This window comes from Hylobates moloch, unplaced genomic scaffold, assembly GCF_009828535.3.
Source record: "Hylobates moloch isolate HMO894 unplaced genomic scaffold, HMol_V3 SCAFFOLD_9, whole genome shotgun sequence".
NCBI classification, from domain to species: domain Eukaryota; kingdom Metazoa; phylum Chordata; class Mammalia; order Primates; family Hylobatidae; genus Hylobates; species Hylobates moloch.
In genome coordinates this window covers 20,843,763-20,863,864 of record NW_026652284.1, presented here as the reverse complement: position 1 = coordinate 20,863,864, position 20,102 = coordinate 20,843,763, and the positions used below count along the sequence as shown (strand labels likewise).

At 49.2% G+C, this 20,102-nt stretch overlaps 1 protein-coding gene across 1 annotated transcript in view; it reads right to left on the bottom strand.

Moving 5' to 3' along the window:
* Positions 1-6,875: 6,875 nt before the first annotated feature.
* Positions 6,876-20,102, bottom strand: part of ZBTB40 (zinc finger and BTB domain containing 40) — a 79,917-nt gene continuing 66,690 nt past the window's right edge. The window contains exons 14-18 of the mRNA XM_032759224.2: positions 17,753-17,967; positions 16,378-16,540; positions 15,577-15,663; positions 13,601-13,827; positions 6,876-11,846 (exon numbers count right to left, since the gene is read on the bottom strand). Coding sequence (XP_032615115.1) covers positions 11,652-11,846; positions 13,601-13,827; positions 15,577-15,663; positions 16,378-16,540; positions 17,753-17,967 — 887 coding nt within the window. The 3' untranslated portion in view covers positions 6,876-11,651. The remainder of the gene's footprint in view (positions 11,847-13,600; positions 13,828-15,576; positions 15,664-16,377; positions 16,541-17,752; positions 17,968-20,102) is intronic.

Below are 20,102 nucleotides of genomic sequence, written 5' to 3'. Positions count from 1 at the left end.
TCCTTACAGATGAGGAGCCCAAGGCTCAGAGGTAAGTCACACACCGTGAAAGTGGCAGTCCGAGCCAGAACCCTGGTTTCTCTACTTCCCACGCTACCCAAGGAATCAGAAACGTTGGAGGAGGGCTCGTGGAGGTTATCTAATCCACTTGCGGGGGTGGGGCTGAAAAGACTCGACCAAGGTCACACAGCTCATGAGTGACAATGAATTGCGTCTTCTCATGACTTGCATTGTAAGTGTGCTGGAACTAACACATCTTGTTCCATGATGAAACAAAAATCTTATTTAAGATTATGTATGCTTTTAAAAAAAATGTTTACTTGAGGCAAGTGCTTTCTAGAATAGTTGTGAGAAAGCTGCAAATACACAGGCGAGGCTGCCCCCCAGGAGTGGCGTGCCTGGCCCTCTGCCCACTCTCTGGGAGCAGTGGCTGCGCCCAGACAGCACGCTCAGTACAATGCTGTCTTCTCAAAGATGGGGGCCAGCAAAGTGTGTGATGGGAAGTGGGAGGGCTTCCTGGCTGCCTCTGTGGCACTTTCTAATTTCGCTTTAGCTCTGGTCTGAAGCTGGTGAGAAACAGGAACAAAAATAGGGTATTTTGTATTCATGCCAATGTGACCCTTCCAGTAAAAGCTGGTGACCTTGGGCAAGTTTCTCAATCTTTTTGAGCCTCTATTGACTCCGGGAAATGGGGTCACAGTAGTGTTATTGTAGATTCAGTATCAGGCTCAGTCCTGATGGAGGTAGAGCCCCTGGCGCGCAGCCTGGGGGTGACGGGTGGTCAATATAACAGCATCAACACTGACGAGGATGAAGACGCAGGAGGGTACAGCAGTGACGTGGCTGTCCGAGCGCACAGCCAGGGAGCGAGGGGCCGCCTTCACAAATGAAATGAAGCCTTCTGAACCTCGCAGCCAATGTCCACCACTCGCGCGCATCTCCCTCCCGACACTGGGCGCCAGTGGAAATGCCACAGGCTTTGCAATCTCACAGATCCGGACTTGAATCTGGACTCAGCCACTTCCTGTGTGACCCTCAACCCCCTGAGCCTTCATCCAGTTCTACGCTGTCCAACAATAGCAGCCACGAAGCTACATGGGACTATTTAAATTAAAACTATGGTTCCTCAGGTGCACTAGACACATTTCAAGTGCCCAACAGTCACACATGACTAGTGGCTCCCACACCGGACAGTGCAGAATGGATCACTGTCGTCATCACAGAGAGTCCTACCGGCCAGTGACTGTGGGTGTGGCACCTGCATTTGGGATGAGGTAAACACGCTATGGCCCAGGGCAGAGGTCAACAAATGGCGGCTCTCACCCATCCCTGCTGCTAGGACTTGGGCTATGCCCGAGTCTCCTCACTTGCCTGGCCTAAGAGGCACTTCTCCTTGCCAAATGAATGTAATGCTGGGTCCAGCTGTTCTCACTGCAGTTCTGCTACTGACTCACCATGTGACGGAACAACCAACTGTCCTGAAACCTCGATTTCTTCATCTGCAAAATAATCACCCGCACCCCTCCAGCTTCAGAGCACTGCTGCCAGAACCAAGCGTGTAAATGACTGAAAGTGCTGTGAAACGCAGGGAGGTGTAATAGGCAACACAGCGAGGTGGAGAAAATCCTGCGTTCGATGTCAAAAACCTGGACTCCAATTCCACCTCTCACTAGCGGAGGAGCCTTGCGTCTGAGGCTGAGGTCTTGTACTGTCTGAATCCCTTTACTGTAAAAAGAGGTAACAATAAAGATACCTAAACTTTCATGTGACTGTAAGGATCAAAAGAAATAATGTATATGAAAGTATCTAAAAATAGCAGAGTGCGATTCCAGAATAAGGCATTATGGGACTACTATTATCCATGCAAAAGGGAGGGCAGGCCAGGGGGGGTCACGCTTCTGCCGCCTCCTTTCTTTCCGTGCTCCACCTGCCCCACAGCCCTACTCCTACCAGGTGAGGCCTCTGCTACTCCAGGTCAACTGACCGCTGCTTGGGACAGAAATGCGGACACCACATGGGTAAGACGACCCACTCCTCAGCCACAAAAAAGAATGAGATCATGTCGTTTGCAGGGACATGGATGGAGCTGGAGACCATTATCCTTAGCAAACTAACACAGGAACAGAAAACCAAATAAATACCCCATGTTCCCACTTTAGTTAGTGGGAGCTAAATCACAACAGCACATGGACACACAGGGGGTACAACACACACTGGGGACTTTTGGAGGGTACAGGGTGGGAGGAGGGAGAGGATCAGGAAAAATAACTCATAGGTACTAGGCTTAATGCCTGAGTGATGAAATACTCGGTACAACCAATTCCTGTGACATGAGTTTACCTGTATAACAAACCTACACTTGGATCCCTGAACTTAAAGTTAAAAAACAAAAAAGACAACCCATTCTGCTGATGCCAGAACAAGACACCAACTCCACTGGGGCCACATGGCCCAAGCCGTTGGGGAGCATGAGGTCCAGGAAGGCCCCTGCATTGACTATGGGCCCCCTGGGCTGCAAGGGCTTGTTCCAGGCAGGCTCCACAGTGCCACTGCAGCAGTGGGAGGAGCGCAGGTCTCAGGCCACCACAGAGCCCAGACCTACTCCCGATTCTGCTGCTTACCTGCTTATACGAGACGTGTCTCCTGAGCGCCAGGATCTCTGGCTGTCCTGCATCTCAAGGAAGAGCCCAAGTGAGCTGTCAAGTGTCAACTGAGGACCGGTGAAACTGAAGAGCATAGGGGTCCAAAAAAGTGACAGGACCCAGGCCACTGATCCCACACAAAGCAAAGGACATGACCCTTTGCTCCTGGACACATTTCTGGCTGATAAAAGCAGAGTTTTAGGCCTGCTTGGCTGTTTCAGGCAGGATGGACGGGGGGACGGGAAAGGAGAGAGAGCAGGTGGAGAGTCCTTGGCTCTATCACGACAGTCCAGGTGTGACAGCAAGGCTGCTTAAGGCATGGGAAGTGGGGATAAGCCACGTTTTCTGGCTGATTAGGTATTAAACAAGAAATGCTTAAAAATAGCAACAGATTTAAGAGCAGACTCGAGTCAGACACCTGGGTTTGGACCCCACCTATGCTGCTCTCTAGCTACATAGCAACTTCACCTCTCTGGTGTTGGTTTCCTCATCTGTAATACAGGGATAATAACAGCACCTACATTGTGGGGTTGGTGCTAGAATTCTAAGAAATAAGAATTACTGGGCCGGGCACGGTGGCTCATGCCTGTAATCCCAGCAATTCGGGAGGCCGAGGAGAGTGGATCACCTGAAGTCAGGAATTCGAGACCAGCCTGGCCACCACGGTGAAACACTGTTTCTACTAAAAATACAAAAACTAGCCAGGTGTGGTGGTGCACACCTGTAATCCGAGCAACCTGGGAGGCTTAGGCAGGAGAATGGTTTGAATCCAGGAGGTGGAGGTTGCAGTGAGCCGAGATTGCACCACTGCACTCCAGCCTGGGCAACAGAGTGAGACTCTGTCTCAAAAAAAAAAAAAAAAAAAAATTACAAAAAGCTCTTCATCTAGTATCTAATGCGTGGTAAGCACGTAATAACACCAAATATTAATTAGGATATTTCTTTTTTTATTTTTTGAGATGGAGTCTCGCTCTGTCTTCTCCAGGCTGGAGTGCAGTGGCGCAATCTCAGCCCACTGCAGCCTCTGCCTCCTGGGTTCAAGTGATTCTCCTGACTCAGCTTCCCAAGTAGCTAGGACTACAGGCATGCACACCACGTCTGGCTAATTTTATATTTTTAGTAGAGATGGGGTTTCACCATGTTGGCCAGTCTGGTCTCGAACTCCTGACCTCAGAACACCCGCCTCAGCTTCCCAAAGTGCTGGGATTATAGGCGTGAGCCATCACGCCTGGCCTATTTCTAAAAAATATGAATCCTCCCCTTCCTTTCCTTACCCATGAAAAAGACCAACCAATCAACCAACTAACCAAAACCCCCACAGAATTTGTAGCCACTGGGATCTTTACGTCTTGAGTCTGGACGGGCATGGGTGTTTTGGTACCTGTTTCTCATATATAATCCTTACCTGGCTGATGAGTCCTGTAGGAGCGGGAGCCAGGCACCATTTTAGCCTGGTAACAGGACCTTACCGAGTCTCAGAACTTCAGGTCGAACACACCTGTGCAATCAGGCACCTGATGTGCCAGGCTAACTGCTGGGCACACACGTGTGCATGTAAGAGAGAGAACGAGGATAATGCACAGTCCTTGCCCTTGAAGGGGTCGCAGTTTAGCGAGGGAGGATCTTAAGTCATCCTGTGACAATCTAATAATCTCATGTTCCCAAACCCACATGTGCTCTTACTTGACGTCTCTGTCACCCCCACATACTCATACGTGCACACACAGCTCCCGTCTCCTCAGCTCCAGCTCTGCCTTTCTGGAAATGCTGGCTTGGTGTGGACCCTGCGTGGAGCACAGGGGTTTCAACCTTAAAAAAAATGAAAAGCTGTTTGGTCCTGTGCCAGCCCCACAGGCCCCCTTCCCCGCCCCCTGCCCATTTTTATCAGACCCTCCTGATGGCAGGGCTGTGAAATCTCCCCTGGAGGGGACCGTGGGTCCCTGGACTGACCTTGTCCTGATGTGTTTGATCAGCTGTTTCTGGCCTGCACTGAGGGAGCCAGAGCTAGAAGAAGCTGCAGGAATGGTGTTTGATCAGAGCAGCTGGGAGTGGTGGGGCCTGGATGGCTGCTCTTAGCCTTCTGCTAATCTCTTCTCAGAGGACAAAGAGAGGAGGATGTTCTGACAGACCAGCCCACGGGTAACCTGGGGTATAGCCTCAATGACCAGAGTAAAATGTGGAAGTTGGGTTCTCCCTGAGCCGAGAAATGAAGGTAAGCAAGAGGGGTACCGCTTGGTTCTGGCAGAGCCTCTGTGTGCCCAACACAGCACTCCTAACTCTCAGAGAAACCAAGGCAGTAGATAGGATGTGGCCCCTGTCCTCATACTGGTTAGAATCTCAAATGAGATGAAGCTGTGTGAGGATTAAGGCACCAAATACACAACTGCATACCTAGGGTTTCAATTGTGTAGTGGATGGATTTGGGACATTGCAGAATACAGATGTAGGGAGTGACAGGGAAAGCTGGGGGAAGTTCTTTCTCCACGATGGAGCTCAGGATTCTAGCAGCACACGCAACCCCGCCAAGTGCTGGCTCTCTCTGCCTCACAAGGTTGCAGACATGAGGTGGATGGAGAGTAGATGGAATAATAGCGTATTCCACGACTGGCTAGAAACAGCTCATACTGAACGTGTGGTGCAGAGCTGCAGAATAGGAAACAGCTCCTCTACCCCTCGGAAGAGCGAGCCCAAGGTCAGAGTCCCCGTCTCCAGCAGTCGGCAGCATCTGCTAAGCATCCACTGAGTACTGCCCAGTCTGAGTACGCGGAGGAGATACAGAGGTCTTGGTGGGCACGGGACCTACACCTGCCCTGGGTGAAAGGCCAAAAGGCAGGACAGATGCATGAAGAAACGCCTGCAGAACATTCTCGAGAACATGAACTTGGTTTCTATGTCCACGTCCTTATAACCTCTTCATCTCTTAATGAAGAGTAAAGACCCTGGTCTAGGACACCTCTGCATGGCGCCAGAGCCCCTTTTCCCTTTCACTCCAAACACATCCTGAGCATAAGCCCATGGAGAAAAGGATAGACAGTGAACACTAAAGAGGCAGAGAGGCCAAAAATCACTGCAGACTTAGTTTTTCCGTTTCCTTTGCTCTCACTGGATGCGTCCCCACCCAACATTCCCAGGTTTCTGCCTTTACTCAGATGTGACCCCTCTGCTGCAGTGCCGAAGAGCTGAGAGCCCCTGTTCCAACCAGGCGAGATCCTGTTCCCCTTGTATCACTGTTCACTCTGGCCTGGGCCGGGGTCTCTGGGTTTATGCCTCCTCTGACCCTGGTTTTGGAGACCCCTGCACTGGGTTCCAGACTCTGTATCTAGGATATATTAGGTACCTCCTCTCCAGCTCTCCTCTGCACCGGCTCTTCCTCCAGGCCCTTCTAAAGTATTATACACATGAACAGCCATCATCTACGAAGCGTCTATACTCTGTCAAATATTTTACAAATGTTAACTTTCTTCTCACAGTCACTGTCAGGAAAAACTCGCCCAAGGTTATCTGTCTAGTAAGACGTGGAGCTAGGAAGCTCCCAAGCCCATGTCTTTTCCACCATGCTGCTGAGCTCCTTCCGGCCAGCCACCCTGGCCCCGAAGATCACCGAAGGAACCCCTCGGCCCACTTCCTACCTCTGCTCAATCCCACCCGACCTGCAGCAGCACTTCACCTCTGCATACCTTCAACTTTGTGGCTGGGGCCCAACTGTATGTTACAATTACCCACTGCAGCTGGCTGGGACACTCTCAGGACTACTGCCCAAAATATGACACGGGCAGCTCCAGCCCTGCTCTCCAAAGACAGCACTTAGGCAGGGGAGCATTCCTTCCTAAACACACTTGCGGGCTCTGAACAAGGGTCCATCTGTGCTCCTCCAGAACTGTCCCGGGAGGAGTGAGCACAGAACCTCCCCAACTCCCCTGCTCTCTGCAGCGTCAGGGCTGTGGGATCTGATGCCTCTCCCCTCGTCTTAAACACTGGTGCTTCCTGTAGGAATCATGTACATCCCATCCGGGTCTCCTGCTCTTGTTTCCTTGTTGGCTGCCAGCAACGTGACATTTTCAGCTGTTCACCGAGAAAGGTTTAGTTTATTTTACAGCAATCCGCTCAGCACTTTGTACTTTGAGGGCAGTTGAGATTCAAGAGATAAATGAAAAGTGGGTGTTATAAGGATCCCCTAAGGATTCAGAGAGGAAAAAGAGAGACTACATAAAGATACAGGAATGAACATTCTCTTTAGTGCCAGAGAATGCAGGGAATAGTTGACTTGTATGCCAAAAACTTTTATTAATAAAAGCTAAAATTTTCTACATTAAATACATTAAATCCAGACTTTTAATTCATACTACAATTCTGTAGGGCAAGCACAATCATTTTCCCCATTTTAAAATAAAGTTGGGAGCCAGGAGGAGGGAGCTCAGAGAGAGTAAGCATCTCACACAATGTCACAGTTAGACAGCGGGACAGCTGGATGTACCCAGGCTGGACACCAAAGCCTGTGCTCTGAAACCCTGCCCCACACTTGCTCCCTGGGAAGGAGGGTTTAGGAATGAGACTCCATGTGACAGGAGAGCTTTCTTTCCCCCAGGCCATGTTAACACGGCCTCAAGGTACACAAATGGCCCCTAGGACACCAGGCCTATCACCCCTGTCCCTGTCTGACACTGGCCCAGAACCAAACAGAAAGCAGGTCTATAACATCACAGTCCGTTTGAAACTCATGTAGCCTAATTTTTTTCAAATACATATTTTATTTATATAGATTAGTGCAAGTTGAACATGAATATGGTTTGTAATCCAATTTATACAGCATCACGTAGGGGCTGGCTGTCCTGACCATGGGTGGAAGCAGGGCTGACTGGCCTTGGTAAAGGAAATGACACACATTCCCCCAATTTGGAAGCAATCTTAATTAGCCAGGGAGTGATTTTTTTCCTTCAGCAATGCAGTCCCCAAAGTACAGACAGCTTCTCTCTTCCTTATAGGCCGAGTCGTAGGAGTAGCAAGCTTCTAAATTTTGGCTGTGCTTCTGAGCTTTTGGCCTAAGTCCCACCAGCCCCAAAGTTTCCGTGACAACAAAACAAGGATCAACTTGCCTCTGACACTCCCTTCAGCCCCAAACTGTTCTCTTACTTCCATTTTCTTCCTACCTCCCAAGTATCACTGGGATACAAGTAGAACAGGGCTGGGGTGCTGAACTCGCCCTTGGGGAGGACTCATTATAGCATCCCTGCATTTTCTCCATTATCGTCCAACTGCCTAGGCCCAATTTAATAACATGCTGCTTGTCTCCCTGGAACTGCCTGCCCACTCTGTACATGGTTAGCAATTCCCTCCCTCCCTTGGTCAATGTGCAGCTTCCAGGCACGAGGTTTAAAAGCACACCCGCCACCCCATTAGTCTGTCTTCAGCTTGTGGTGACCACGTCACCAGCCCCCAGGTGAGAGAGGAACTCTTAGGGCCCCTCTCACCATTCTCCTTCCTTTCTGGGAGTCCCTGATTGATCCTGCAAATAAAGGGCAGGGACCTGTCTCCCCACTGTCTGTCTGACTGGATTTCATTTCCCCCCTCAGCCCTGATTATCAGAACTCTAGCCCAAGGGATGAAGCTGACGTGCCTCCTGTGGTCAGTGGGAAGTCAGAACGCTTCCTCAGAGGAGACACAGATTGCCAGGGAAACCTGGTACTCACACTGCAGACCCTGCTACTCACTGGGCTCAAAGTTTCCCAAACACAGAGCTTCTGAGACAGAAGAGACAGGCTGTCTCTTCATGTCTCTTTACCCATAAAATAAATGAGTAAGGACCCCTGGTCCCTGCCCCTCTGGTTCCATGTTCTGCTCATGCGCGTGGACAGGAGTCTCCCCTTTCTGCAGTAATCCTTGCTCTTGAATCATCTATTTGCTGTCTCACTTACCTACAATGGGCAAGTCCTGTTCCATAACTGACCCCAGTATTCCCACAGAATCACACTCTGGCCTGGAATCTGACTGCCTTTCCCTCCTCACCAGCTGGGCCATGAGCTCCGGGAGCAGAGGTCTGGGGACCCACCGCACAGATCCATGTGTTCCAAGAAGCCCACAGACTCCTTCACACCACCCCAAAGGCCCCAGAGTTCAGTCCAGAGGCCATAAGGGCAGCACCCTACAGGGAACGAGGCAAAAACAACACTGGGACCCCATGGAAGCGAGCGATGTGGACTCAGGAGACCACATGAACACTGCCCTCTGTGGCGGCAATTCAGGTCTCTTGGGTAGAAGCAGGAGAAAAGGATAAAATGGCCAAGCAGAGTCAGAAAGTTTTCCTATAAGATCCATGCCTGCACTTCTCTAGAGAGCAAGACTATAAAATCAGTCAGCCAGTGCGGAGCCCGCTCAGAGCAGACGGTAAACTCGGGAAGGGCCTTCCCCTCTTTCTTGATGAGAACCAACACTGGGTTTGTGCCTTCTGCTGAGTGTGCCATTGGCCAGAGGGCATCCGATGGGCCCCAGCAGCCAGTCCACTCTCGGCACAGTAAGCTGCAAATCTGGTGATTCCGAAGAAAACAAATGTCTTGTCACAATCTGGGTCTCCAACAGAAACCTGGCCAGGCGTAGTGGCTCATGTCTGTAATCCTAGCACTTTGGGAGGCCCAGGTGGGAGAACTGCTTGAGCTCAGGAGTTTTAAACCAGCCTGGGCAACATGGCGAGACCCCGTCTCTACAAAAAAAAAAAAAAAAAAAAAAAAAAAAACCAAAATCTGGCCAGCAGTGGTGGCTGACGCCTGTGGTCCCAGCTACTTCGGAATCTGGCAGGAGGATTGCTTGAGCCCGCAGAGGTTGCAGTGAGCCAAGATCGTGCCACTGTGTTCCAGTCTGGGTGACAGAGCAAGACCCTGTCTCCCCCCAAAAAAGAAACCTGAGAAAGAATTTCTCAGTGCTTGAAAGGATCTGACACTTGAATTCAAAACTTACAGCTCTCTTTATTCTGAAGAGTTTTGGTTTTTTTGTTTGTTTTTTTTTTCTTTTTAAATCACTTCCCTGTAAGTCCTCAGCAATTATTTCTTGTTTTGTTTTGGAAGAAATTTTAGTGACATTCACTGCAGCTCCCAAGCCCCATCCCACAGCTTGTGAGGGGCTGGATTCTCATCCACTGGACTTGGCACCAATGCCCTGTAAGCATGTGCCACTCTACCATCTTTCAGTGGGTTTTCTCTGGTGCCAAGGGGATATTCAGTGCCATTTTGCCACCTGCAAATCAAGAGCTCTCCCAGTCTGACAGTTCCCAGGACGGAAAAGCCTTAACACAGGACAGCCTTGGTAGAAACAGTGAGTCCTTCACATGGAGATGAAGAGCACCATCTTCTGGTCAGTTTTTGGCTTCTGAGGCCGACTCTCCTTTAGAAACTTTATTTATTTCAGAATGGCAGAACCCTAATTGACAAGCTCAAGTGATCTGCATATCAAAATGTGGACAGGACCAGAGGCAGGTGTAGTTGGCTGGGATGAGCCGTCCCTGGCTGGCCGGAGCTGGCGCTCGCTGTGGAAACCGTCGGGGCTGCCTGCACAAAGCTAGCAGATGCCAGTCAGTGGGCGTGCTGGTCAGTAAGGCTGTGCCTTCTGCGCTTCAAGCAGGGTGAGACCTGACCATGTGGGAGCAATAAAAGCTTCCATGGTGACCAAACGTGACCCCTGCCTCTGTACATGGCAATGTGAGATGTGCCTGGAAGGAAGGGGTGGCCCCATCTCTGCCCGTGTGGAATCCAACCAGGCACTCCCCTCCACAGGTCGTCAAGCCACACAAGGTGGCAGAGAGCCCTGCCTGGTGTGTAAACACCATACCAGCAGACTCCAACCTTTGGCATGGAAGGAAAAGAAGATAAATGCTAGTCATTCTCTCCAAACGGCAGGAACCTACATCTATCTAATTGCACTTCATAATGGATTCCACAAACCATTAATTATCAGATTATATTTTAGGAACTGAAGATAAAAAAGCTTTGTGAAATTCAGACTCCAAAGGATCACTGACCTGCAATAAGTGTGGCGGCCTGTGGGAGGTGAGGCAGCAGGCCACTCCCAAGGCAGGGAGCGGGCGGCAGCAGAGCCACGGGCAGTCACGGCTGCTCCTCCACAGGCAGACAGGCCTGCCTGCCTGGTGCTGGTCACAATCTGCAGCATATGACCCAGAGGGAGCGAGGCTGCGAGGTCAGGCAGAGATTTCAGCCTTTGATTAAAGGAAGGGGATGAAGATGACACGGAAGAGCTGTGGGAACCAGCCTTCAGGTAAGGAATACCAAGAAGAATGGCCTGGAAAGGCAGACACTGTCTAGCAGCTGATGCCTCCCATTAAACACTTCCAGCAGAAACTCCAGAGCTTTGTTTTGGGAAGGGGTGACAACTGACAAGGGGTTACCAGGCATGGAAATAAAGGCTACCTATCCTATAGCCATCAGTAGGGTGCAGGGCGTGGCCACTGGGTGGAGGGGGAACCCCAGCAGAGGGTAGGATAATAGGACTGAGGAAGGGGCCAAGTGTGCTCACGCCTGAGGTCCCTGAATTGTCTGTTGGTGCCCCTTCACTTTAAATGGCCAGAGGCACTGGCAGGATTTGCAGCCCCCACTGTGGGCCAAGTCCCATATCTAACTGCCATTCTGCCCACTGAGGGCTGTCGGCACATTGTGCCTCCTGGGGTACCCTGGTCACCAGCTCCCATCCCACTTCTCTTTCAGACTGTACTTCTGAAGCCACATGTCACTTGGTGATGGACAGTGTCACAGAGGCCGCAGCAGCGGGCCTGTGGGGAAGGAGGCCTGTCTGCTACAGAGGATGGTGCTGTTGGTGTTGAGGGCTCAGATGCTGTTGGTTCTATGAGAACAATGAAGCTTCCGTCTGTTTTCTAGGTGAGACTGTGTTGGTTGGTGCTAAGCTAAGATGCTCACCACTCAGGACAGCCAGGGATGGAGGGCAAAGGGCAAGCTGTGGGGCCTCCTCTCTGCTGCAAACGCAGGAAGGCTCTGCCGGATGAACGGCTGCTCATTTGGCCTCACCACAGATCAGCGTCACTGTGCCATCCAGCAAGTCCTCCACAGTTACCGCCACGAGCTCAGAGCTGGCCTGAGATGCCTGAGAATCTGGCAACGTCACAAACACCTGCGACCCGGCAAGCTGGGTCTCCTCCAAAGTGATCACCTGCTCTGTTGAGGCCACCAGCTCTGGGCTTTGGATCACCTGAAAGAGAAAGACCGTGAGGCTGCTCTGGGCAGTGTTCGCAGTTGGCTCCCTGATTTACATGGTTTTCATCTCATGCTGTAATGATGATATTTATGTTTTCACCTGAGGAGAGCAATTACATGTGCTTAATGGGAAGAGGCAAGTCTAACCCACCAGCGATGCAAAAGAGAAGGCCAGCAAACAATTTAAATAACTGTGCACTAAATTGCTATAATTTCGCTCAGTACACCATCTCGGGGCACCCGGACTCTATGATTACACACCAGCGAACACTGGCTCCGTTTTTCACACTGGGTTTTCCTGTCTTGGGATGACACTGCAGAGGTGAGTGCCATGTGAGAGGAATGCCACTGAAGCCAGCTGGTCTCATGCCTGGAACTTGGGAATGGGGCTGATCCACCATAGGCCCAGGCGGGCCCGGGGCAGCGTCTCTGGACCTCTCGCAGGCTCACAGCCTTCCCAGGAGGCCACACAGCGACTGAGCTTAGGAGGAAGATTGGATGAACCGTGACTCCACGCATTCATTCAGCTCACCAGCCTGGCGGGGCCAGTGCCCCCTTCTCTCCTCCACAGCCCACCTATGTCCCTTCCAAATCACATAATCTGTTAGAGACCACCTTTCCAACTCAGAGAGAATGAGTCTGTGGTTAGGCATATCCAATTCCCGCCTAAGCCTCTAAGTTGATGTTTCTGACCCATAGATCCCAGAAGAGCTAGATGCCCTTGATATTTTTAAAGTGAAGGCCACAGCCACCTTGCTCTTGAGAATCAGCAAAGAGCAGAGAGCAGGAACAAGTGAGGAAGCCAAGCCTAGCTACTTCTCTGTGCTACAGGAGAGGAGATCAACTGCGATGTTCAATCAACAATGATCTAGGATAGTAGTTTTCAAACTGCTTTTCTTTCTTTTTCTTTTAGAAATGGACCCCCAGCCCCACCTTTTCCCCAAAGGACATATTATCAAGAACCATAATATACAAGAAAGATAAAAGCAGAGCACCTTTGGTTGACATGACAGCAGAGTGTTGGCGGGAGTCCTGCCTACCTGACTTCCCCTCTGTTCCCCAGAGGCCTTTAAGAACCTGGTTTATAAATGACTGATCTATGGAACTGGACAGCGGGACAGTCTAACAGACCAAAACCTCAATCAGTTTATGGTTCCTCTCCAATCCACCCACAAATTACTGATGATGGATGGACCTCAGTTTATTTTCCTTTTCTGCCCACCCTCTCTGGAGAAGATGGGAAGAAGAGTAAACGAGGATCAGGGAAGCAAAGAGAAGCTGGATCAAGCTTAGCCCTGAAACATCAAGAAGAGGTGGTTTTTTTGCCCAGGTAAAGGTAAGAGGCCCAGGTGTGTGCAAGTGTGTATTGTGTCCTGCCCAGCGGCGCTCTCCAAGCGCTTCAACTGCAGGCAGTCCCTGCCCAACAAAGTGTTCCTCTGTCTCCGAGGTTTCCCGCAGTTCTCACCACACCACACAGTGTTTCTCAGGAGGCAGGGACGTATGCACTGGGAGGAGGAGCCAAGCTGTTCCTCTTTTGGAAATTCTTGTTCCAGGCTCCCTCTACCTAAGGGCCACTTCCCATGTGGCCACCAGGAGACTAGAATCTTCTGTTCTGTTTTGTAAGAAGTCCAGAGAGACTCTCTACAAGATCCCCAAAGAGTATCGCTGGGTACTATGACAGAGCCACCTCTAGAGAAGCCTTAGGAACCCTGTGTTAGCATTCTGTGTAGCTGATGGCCCCAGAATCACCTGCGCCATCTGTGAGGCTGCTGCCTGGGTTTCCGTGCTCATCACCTTTGGGTGCTCAGATTCCAGGTGACTGTCAAGCTGGGCCTGGGAGGTGAAGAGTTCGCCACAGAGCTCACAGGGGAAGGTGGTCTCTGACTGCTTGAAGTGCTCCGTGGTGACATGGTGCTGCAATGCTCCAGGAAAACGGAAAGTGGCAGCACAGTACAAGCACCGGAATGGCTGGGACCCTGGAGGAGAGGGAGACAGGAGGGGAGGGCTGTGGGTAAAATTCTCTGGGTAAAATGAGAGAAATGAGGGCTGGAAGACATGGGAGGAAGGAGCAATGAGGATCGAGGCTTGGAGGCAGATCCACATTTTGTGGGACACGAACGTTGTTCAATTTGGGGGGCCTTAAGAAAAATAATACAAAATGACAAAGACAGAGCCTTGGAAGGGTCCACGCAAGTGAGGGGCCCTGAGACGACAGTTTCATTAGTATCAGATTCAGGCCAGATCTGCCTCTGCAGAAGCCCATTATTCATTCAACTGCAGATAAAGATGCTGACGATACTATATTTCATCAATTCTAAGAAATACATTTTAACATCTCTGAAGTAGGATCGATGGCACCTTACGAATTCTGTGGGCTAAGGCAGTCAGGTGCAATTGTCAATGCGCACACGAACATCAAAAGTGGCAGCATCAAGACTTGCAGAATGGGTGTCCACGGCTTGGAAGAAACTCCCTAAGACAGGAATGGTACACGTTTTCAACTCATGGAAACCAAATGGTTTAGAAGGGAGGAGGTAAGTGATGAAAGGTTAGCTATATTCCCAAAGCAGGAATCAAAAGTAGACTAGTTTTACATAATGCTCAAGAGACCAAAACCAATAGCCTTCAATTCTTTGATGGAATCTTATATTATGTGTTCCATCATCAATGTTCTTGATAGCAGAGTAAACACTGTGTGGAAAAACATGCTTGTTGACAATCTGAATTGAACGTTACTCTGAGAAGCTGGATTCTTCCCTTAATCAGTTTATTTTTTATGTTTTCCTTTTTATGTATGCACTCTAGAGTGAGTGACATGATAAAAATCTATGTCAAATTAGTCCAAAACAGCACTTAGAATAACGTAGAAATTCTAAGTGATAAGAAAGCACAGTTTAACTGGCAGTTTTTCTTTTTTAATAGTTCCTTAAAATGGTACATCTTGGCTGGGCGCAGTGGCTCACGCCTGTAATCCTAGCACTTTGGGAGGCCGAGGCGGGCGGATCATGAGGTCAGGAGATCGAGACCATCCTGGCTAACACGATGAAACCCCGTCTCTACTAAAAATACAAAAAAAAAATTAGTCGGGTATGGTGGTGGGCGCCTGTAGTCCCAGCTACTCGGGAGGCTGAGGCAGGAGAATGGCGTGAACCTGGCAGACGGAGCTTGCAGTGAGCCGAGATCGCGCCACTGCACTCCAGCCTGGGCGACAGAGCGAGACTCCATCTCAAAAAAAAAAAAAATAGTACATCTTATTTAGTCGAGCATGGTGGCAGGCACCTGTAATTCCAGCTACTTGGGAGGCTAAGTCAGGGAGAATTGCTTAAACGCAGGAGATGGAGGTTGCAGTGAGCCAAGATCGCACCACTGCACTCCAGGCAGGGTGACAGAGTGAGACTCTGTCTCAAAAAAAATAAAAATAAAAATAGTATATCTTATAACTGGAATTGTATTTATTTATTTTTAACTGACACTTTAGATTTGATGAATATAGCAATAACAATGACAATCACAGTTACGGCTTAAGGGATGCTTATTGATGCCAAGGACTTCAGTTTTTCATACTACTCTATGAGGCAGGTACTACAACTGTTCCCATTTTATAGATGAAGAAACTGAGGCACAAGTTTGTTAAGTGATTTAGCCTGGGTTGCAAAGCTGCAAGTGGTGGGGGGAGATTCAGGTCCCGCAGTCTAGCCTAGAAGCATGCTGACAAGGGTACTGACCTGAATGCTGGCACTTGACATGAACCTGCAGCAAGGCTGGCGTGGGGAAGAGCTCCTTACACTGGTCACATTCATGGAACTTCATATCTGTGAAGTGCATAAGGAAAGACGTGCTGGGAAAGAACAAATGGTTGGCTCTCCAAGGCTGAAGACAGGGCTGGGGTTGGGGCGATGGCCAATACTTAGCAAGCATCTACCAAGTGCCAGGAATCTTATAACCTATGGTATATTTGTACAATCTGGAGGTAAAGAGCACGAGATCTGGATCCAGACTGCCTGGATGCTCAGAAGGATGTTGTGAGAATGAAATGAGAAAATATATACGAGGTGCTTAGCATGGTGTCTTGCACATAGGAAACACTCTGTAACTGACAGCTGTTGTGATTATCACCAAATATACCTGCAAAGTAGGTTTTAATAACTGCCATCCTGGAGAGAAGGAAACAAGCTCAGAAAAAGGAAGCCACTTGCCAAGGTCATGCAGCTGAGAAGTGCTGGAATCAGGATTTCCACTCAGGCCTGCCTACCACCGAGGCTGACACCCTTCCCAGGTGCCACGACAAGTTCTCACTCAGGGCTGGTGGGAGCTTACACTGCGCTACACTTCCAGGTTTGAGAACCACTGCCATTCAAGCTGCTGCTACTAACTGCTGCTGCTACGGACAGGTGCGCTGGGGCAGAACAAAGGCAATGACCACTGCACATCACACTAGACTATTAGAAGTGGGGATTTCTGGTGGAGCCCAGGAGGCTACACCATCAAGCCCCTCCTGCTCTCTGCCAGCGGTACCCAAACTTCACCTGCATGTTCTGCTTTGATGTGCTTCTTGTGCTCAATGGTGTTGGGGAAGGTTTTGTCACAGGAGCTGCACTGGAGTGATGAGAACTTGGAAGATCGGTGGTTCTGAGCAGCAAATACGTCAGGGTGGTGGGTCCGATTGTGGTACCACAAACCAGACAATTGCTGCAAGGAATTTGGCAAGTGTTAGGTCTTAGAAAGTTCCAGCAAGCTGGAGAGCTCACGAGGCTCTCATGAGAGAAATACATTTTTGGATAAGCTGACGTTTCTAGTATCACACACTCTTACCTATCACACCAGGTGCCGATGTAAGGAGAGGCTGGTGTTTGTGAGAATAAGGCAACTACATATTCACTGAGAAGCCACTATAGGGCAGGGCTCCCGGGAGTCCTTCACATGCTCATTCCTTACAACAAGCCTCTGAGGGAGGTGTTAGAGTCTTCCTAGTGAGCTGGAAGCGGACACCGAGGGGCTAAATGACTAATCATAACATCAGGAGATAGCAGGACCAGGATTCAGGCCCAGGCCTTCCAACTCTAACACCTGTGTGCTTTACCAGTGAGCTGCATCTCATGGCTTCCCAGGGAGCTGGGGCACAGCCGAGCAAGCTGGTGGAGGAGCGCACACTGCCCTTGCCCCAGAAGCAAGAGTCCCTCTCCTTCCTGGGTTCCAGAACAGCACTGGGAATACTTTCCCTACCATTCCATGCCATCCTAGGGCTCAAGCCCAGGTCTCCATTCTGGAACGCTAATGTCACAAAATGAGCGTTGGCGCAAAGTTAGCTCTCAATTTTCGCTGAGCTAAAGTTAGCAGTTATGCTTCGTCTATACCCAAATCTTATAGATGCCACAAGCATCATTCTTTTCTCTGTAGTTTTAAAGCTTCTGATAGATGTAGTTTCTTTGTAGTTCTATGTGGGGCTTCACTTTAATTACATATCAAATCCTAAGGTAAAAAGGCTGAGCCCTTCCCTGGGAGTTAAACAAACAAATACTAATTGTGCCAAACAAGGTAATTCTAGGTAGTGTTCCACTCCCCATTGCCACTGTCATGCCCATTGACACATGGGAGCAAGGGGTTCTATGGAAGGTGAGCATCCAAGGGGAAAAGCAGCATTCAGTTCATGACAAGTCTGCTGTCTAAGAGAAGAAGTGTATGAACTCTCTGCTCCAATAAGGAGCTCCCTCACTGCAGCACTCTGACCAGATCTCCTTAGAGAATCTGGATCACAAGCTGCATCCTTCATGAGAATCAGCCAATTGTCACATCCTGGATACAAGATATGATCTGCAAGCCACCAACCCAGGCATCAGGGAAGATCAAATGGAGAGTAGGTCAGGGGTGAGGGGAAGAGCTCCCAGTGGCACCTGAGGTCACCTGGTAGGCCTTGTTGCAGATCCCGCAGCTGAAGGGCTTCCCTCCAACGTGGGTCACCATGTGCCGCTCCAGCATGGATGGGGCACTGAAGATCTTCCCACACGTGGGGCAGGGGTGGTACTCTTTGGAGTGCACCTCATGGATGTGCTTCCGGTGATCCTGAAGAGTGGGGAAACTCATCCTGCACTTCTTGCAGTCATAAGGATCTTCTATGTCTAGTTTCACGGGACATCCATGAGAGGAAGAGGTGGAGAGGAAAAGAAAACACCATAGGCAGCCATCAGTGAAACACTGGTTGTTGTGTACAGCAACAAATGTGAAGACTCTGCTTACATAACAGGCAGGGTCATAGACTCCAAGGATCAGAAATCAGTGTAGCAGTCACCTGACTACCCCCACCTTCATCCCAGGAGGTGGGATTCCTCCGGGGTTTCGAGATTAACTATCTCTGCAGCATCATGTAGTTCATCTCCATTCCTCACTTTACATCTCACAAGTTAAATTACACTTTACCACTTTCCAGGGAGTTTCACCCTGGCTCGTCCTGTTTGCAGTGGGCATTCTGGAGTTTTCTAATTCTCTGTAGAGGATTTCCAGCACACTCCCCAGAGCATCACTAATCCCTTTGTCATCAACAACACAAGTGGAGGGATGCTTCCTTTCTCCCCACTTTAGATTCAACAATAAAAACATTAGCATAATGAGTGCTCTATGACAGGCATATTCTAAGTGCTTTATGTAAATTAAGTCACTTAATCCTTCTAATAACTCTATGAGTAGGTTCTATTATCATCCCTATTTTACAGATTAGGAAAATCAAGGTTTAGAGTGGTAAGGCAGTATCTTGCCCATGGGCACAATTAAGAAATGGCTGAACTGAGTAACAATCCCATCTCTCACTCCCAAATCCATGCTGTCTGAGAGCTACGTGCTTAATTGGATACGCTAACTCTTCAGTGAGACCCCCACAATAAAACTAGTAGTGATGAAGAATACATTTGCCATCCTATGGCAGGAAACTTTGGTCTTTTTCTTAAAGCAACAGAAATCAAAATGTTTTAATAAAATCCTTTGCTCACAAGCCAATCTTTTATGTGCACTGATTCAGATTAATTCAGGAATTCTGACATGCAGCAACATTCGGTATCACTAACTAGTTTCCCTGTGGACATGAGCTCTTGAAATCTCAGTTTTACACCGTCTTCTAAGACACTTTGATGCAGCTTTCCATAAGCAATGATGTGGTTCTATGAAACAGGCAAGAAATGGGAGAGAGAGGGGGGCCTGCATGCTAGGCCTGCCAGGGATGATATAGTTTAGGGTATGGCAAAGTATTCTGGGTCTTCTCCCTTCTGAAAGTTAATAACGTCTTCCCCTTTCCTGACACCCATGTAATGCTACTGGGAAAGGAAGACTAAAGCAGAATGTCATTAAAGAGGTCAAGACAACATCAAAATTGTGGTGCTGGATCCAAGCCAAATCTCTCATCTGGAAGCCTACTGTAACCGGATTTTTTTGGACAGCCTTATAAACTCCTTGGAGGGAAAAGGCCACACTTTATTTTCCCCCTGCATCACCCAGTGTCTAGCCACATGCTGGGCACATAGGAGCTTTGGCAAAGTCCTTGTTGGCTGGCTGACGACAGACTTGGATGTGTTTACATAAAACTCACTTGTGAGACACTGTATCTGCCAACAGCTAGAAACTGGTGTGTGGGAAGAGGGGTGGGGAGGGAAGAAGAGCATGTGAGATGCATGGCATGCAAAAAAGACAAGCTTTGATGGTGACAAATGGCATCTGAGAGGGTTGCTCTTGTCACCAATAATAATAATATCTGGCATTACTGAGCATTTTCTATGTGTCAGGCGTGGAGTGTCATGCTTTACATGTGATCTCATTTAATTCTAATTACAACCCAAGGTGGTGGCATTATTATTTGCTCTAGTTTACAGAAGGGGCATAAGAGGCTTAGAATAGTAAATAAATTTGTTTAAGGCCTCAAGAAAAGTAAGCGTCAGGGTCAAAATTCAAGTCCGAGCCTGTGTGATTTCAGACTCCAGGCTCTTAACTCCCCTGCTGTGCTGTGCTGATTACACTCCTGCTGCAACAAGAGAGGCTGAAGAAAATGTGATGTGGCCAGCCAAATGCCACGCTGGTGATTTCCCGATGGTGTAATGAGGAATCACAGAATTTCTTTGTCCTTCCTTCCTGTGTGTGTATATATATGTGTGTGTGCCCACGCACGCATGCATGCCGAATAAAAGTTGTTTTTGTCTGTGTCAGTTCTCACAGAAGGGGAGAAAGACAGGGGCAGACCCCACTAACTGTGTGAAATACAATGGCATTCGGA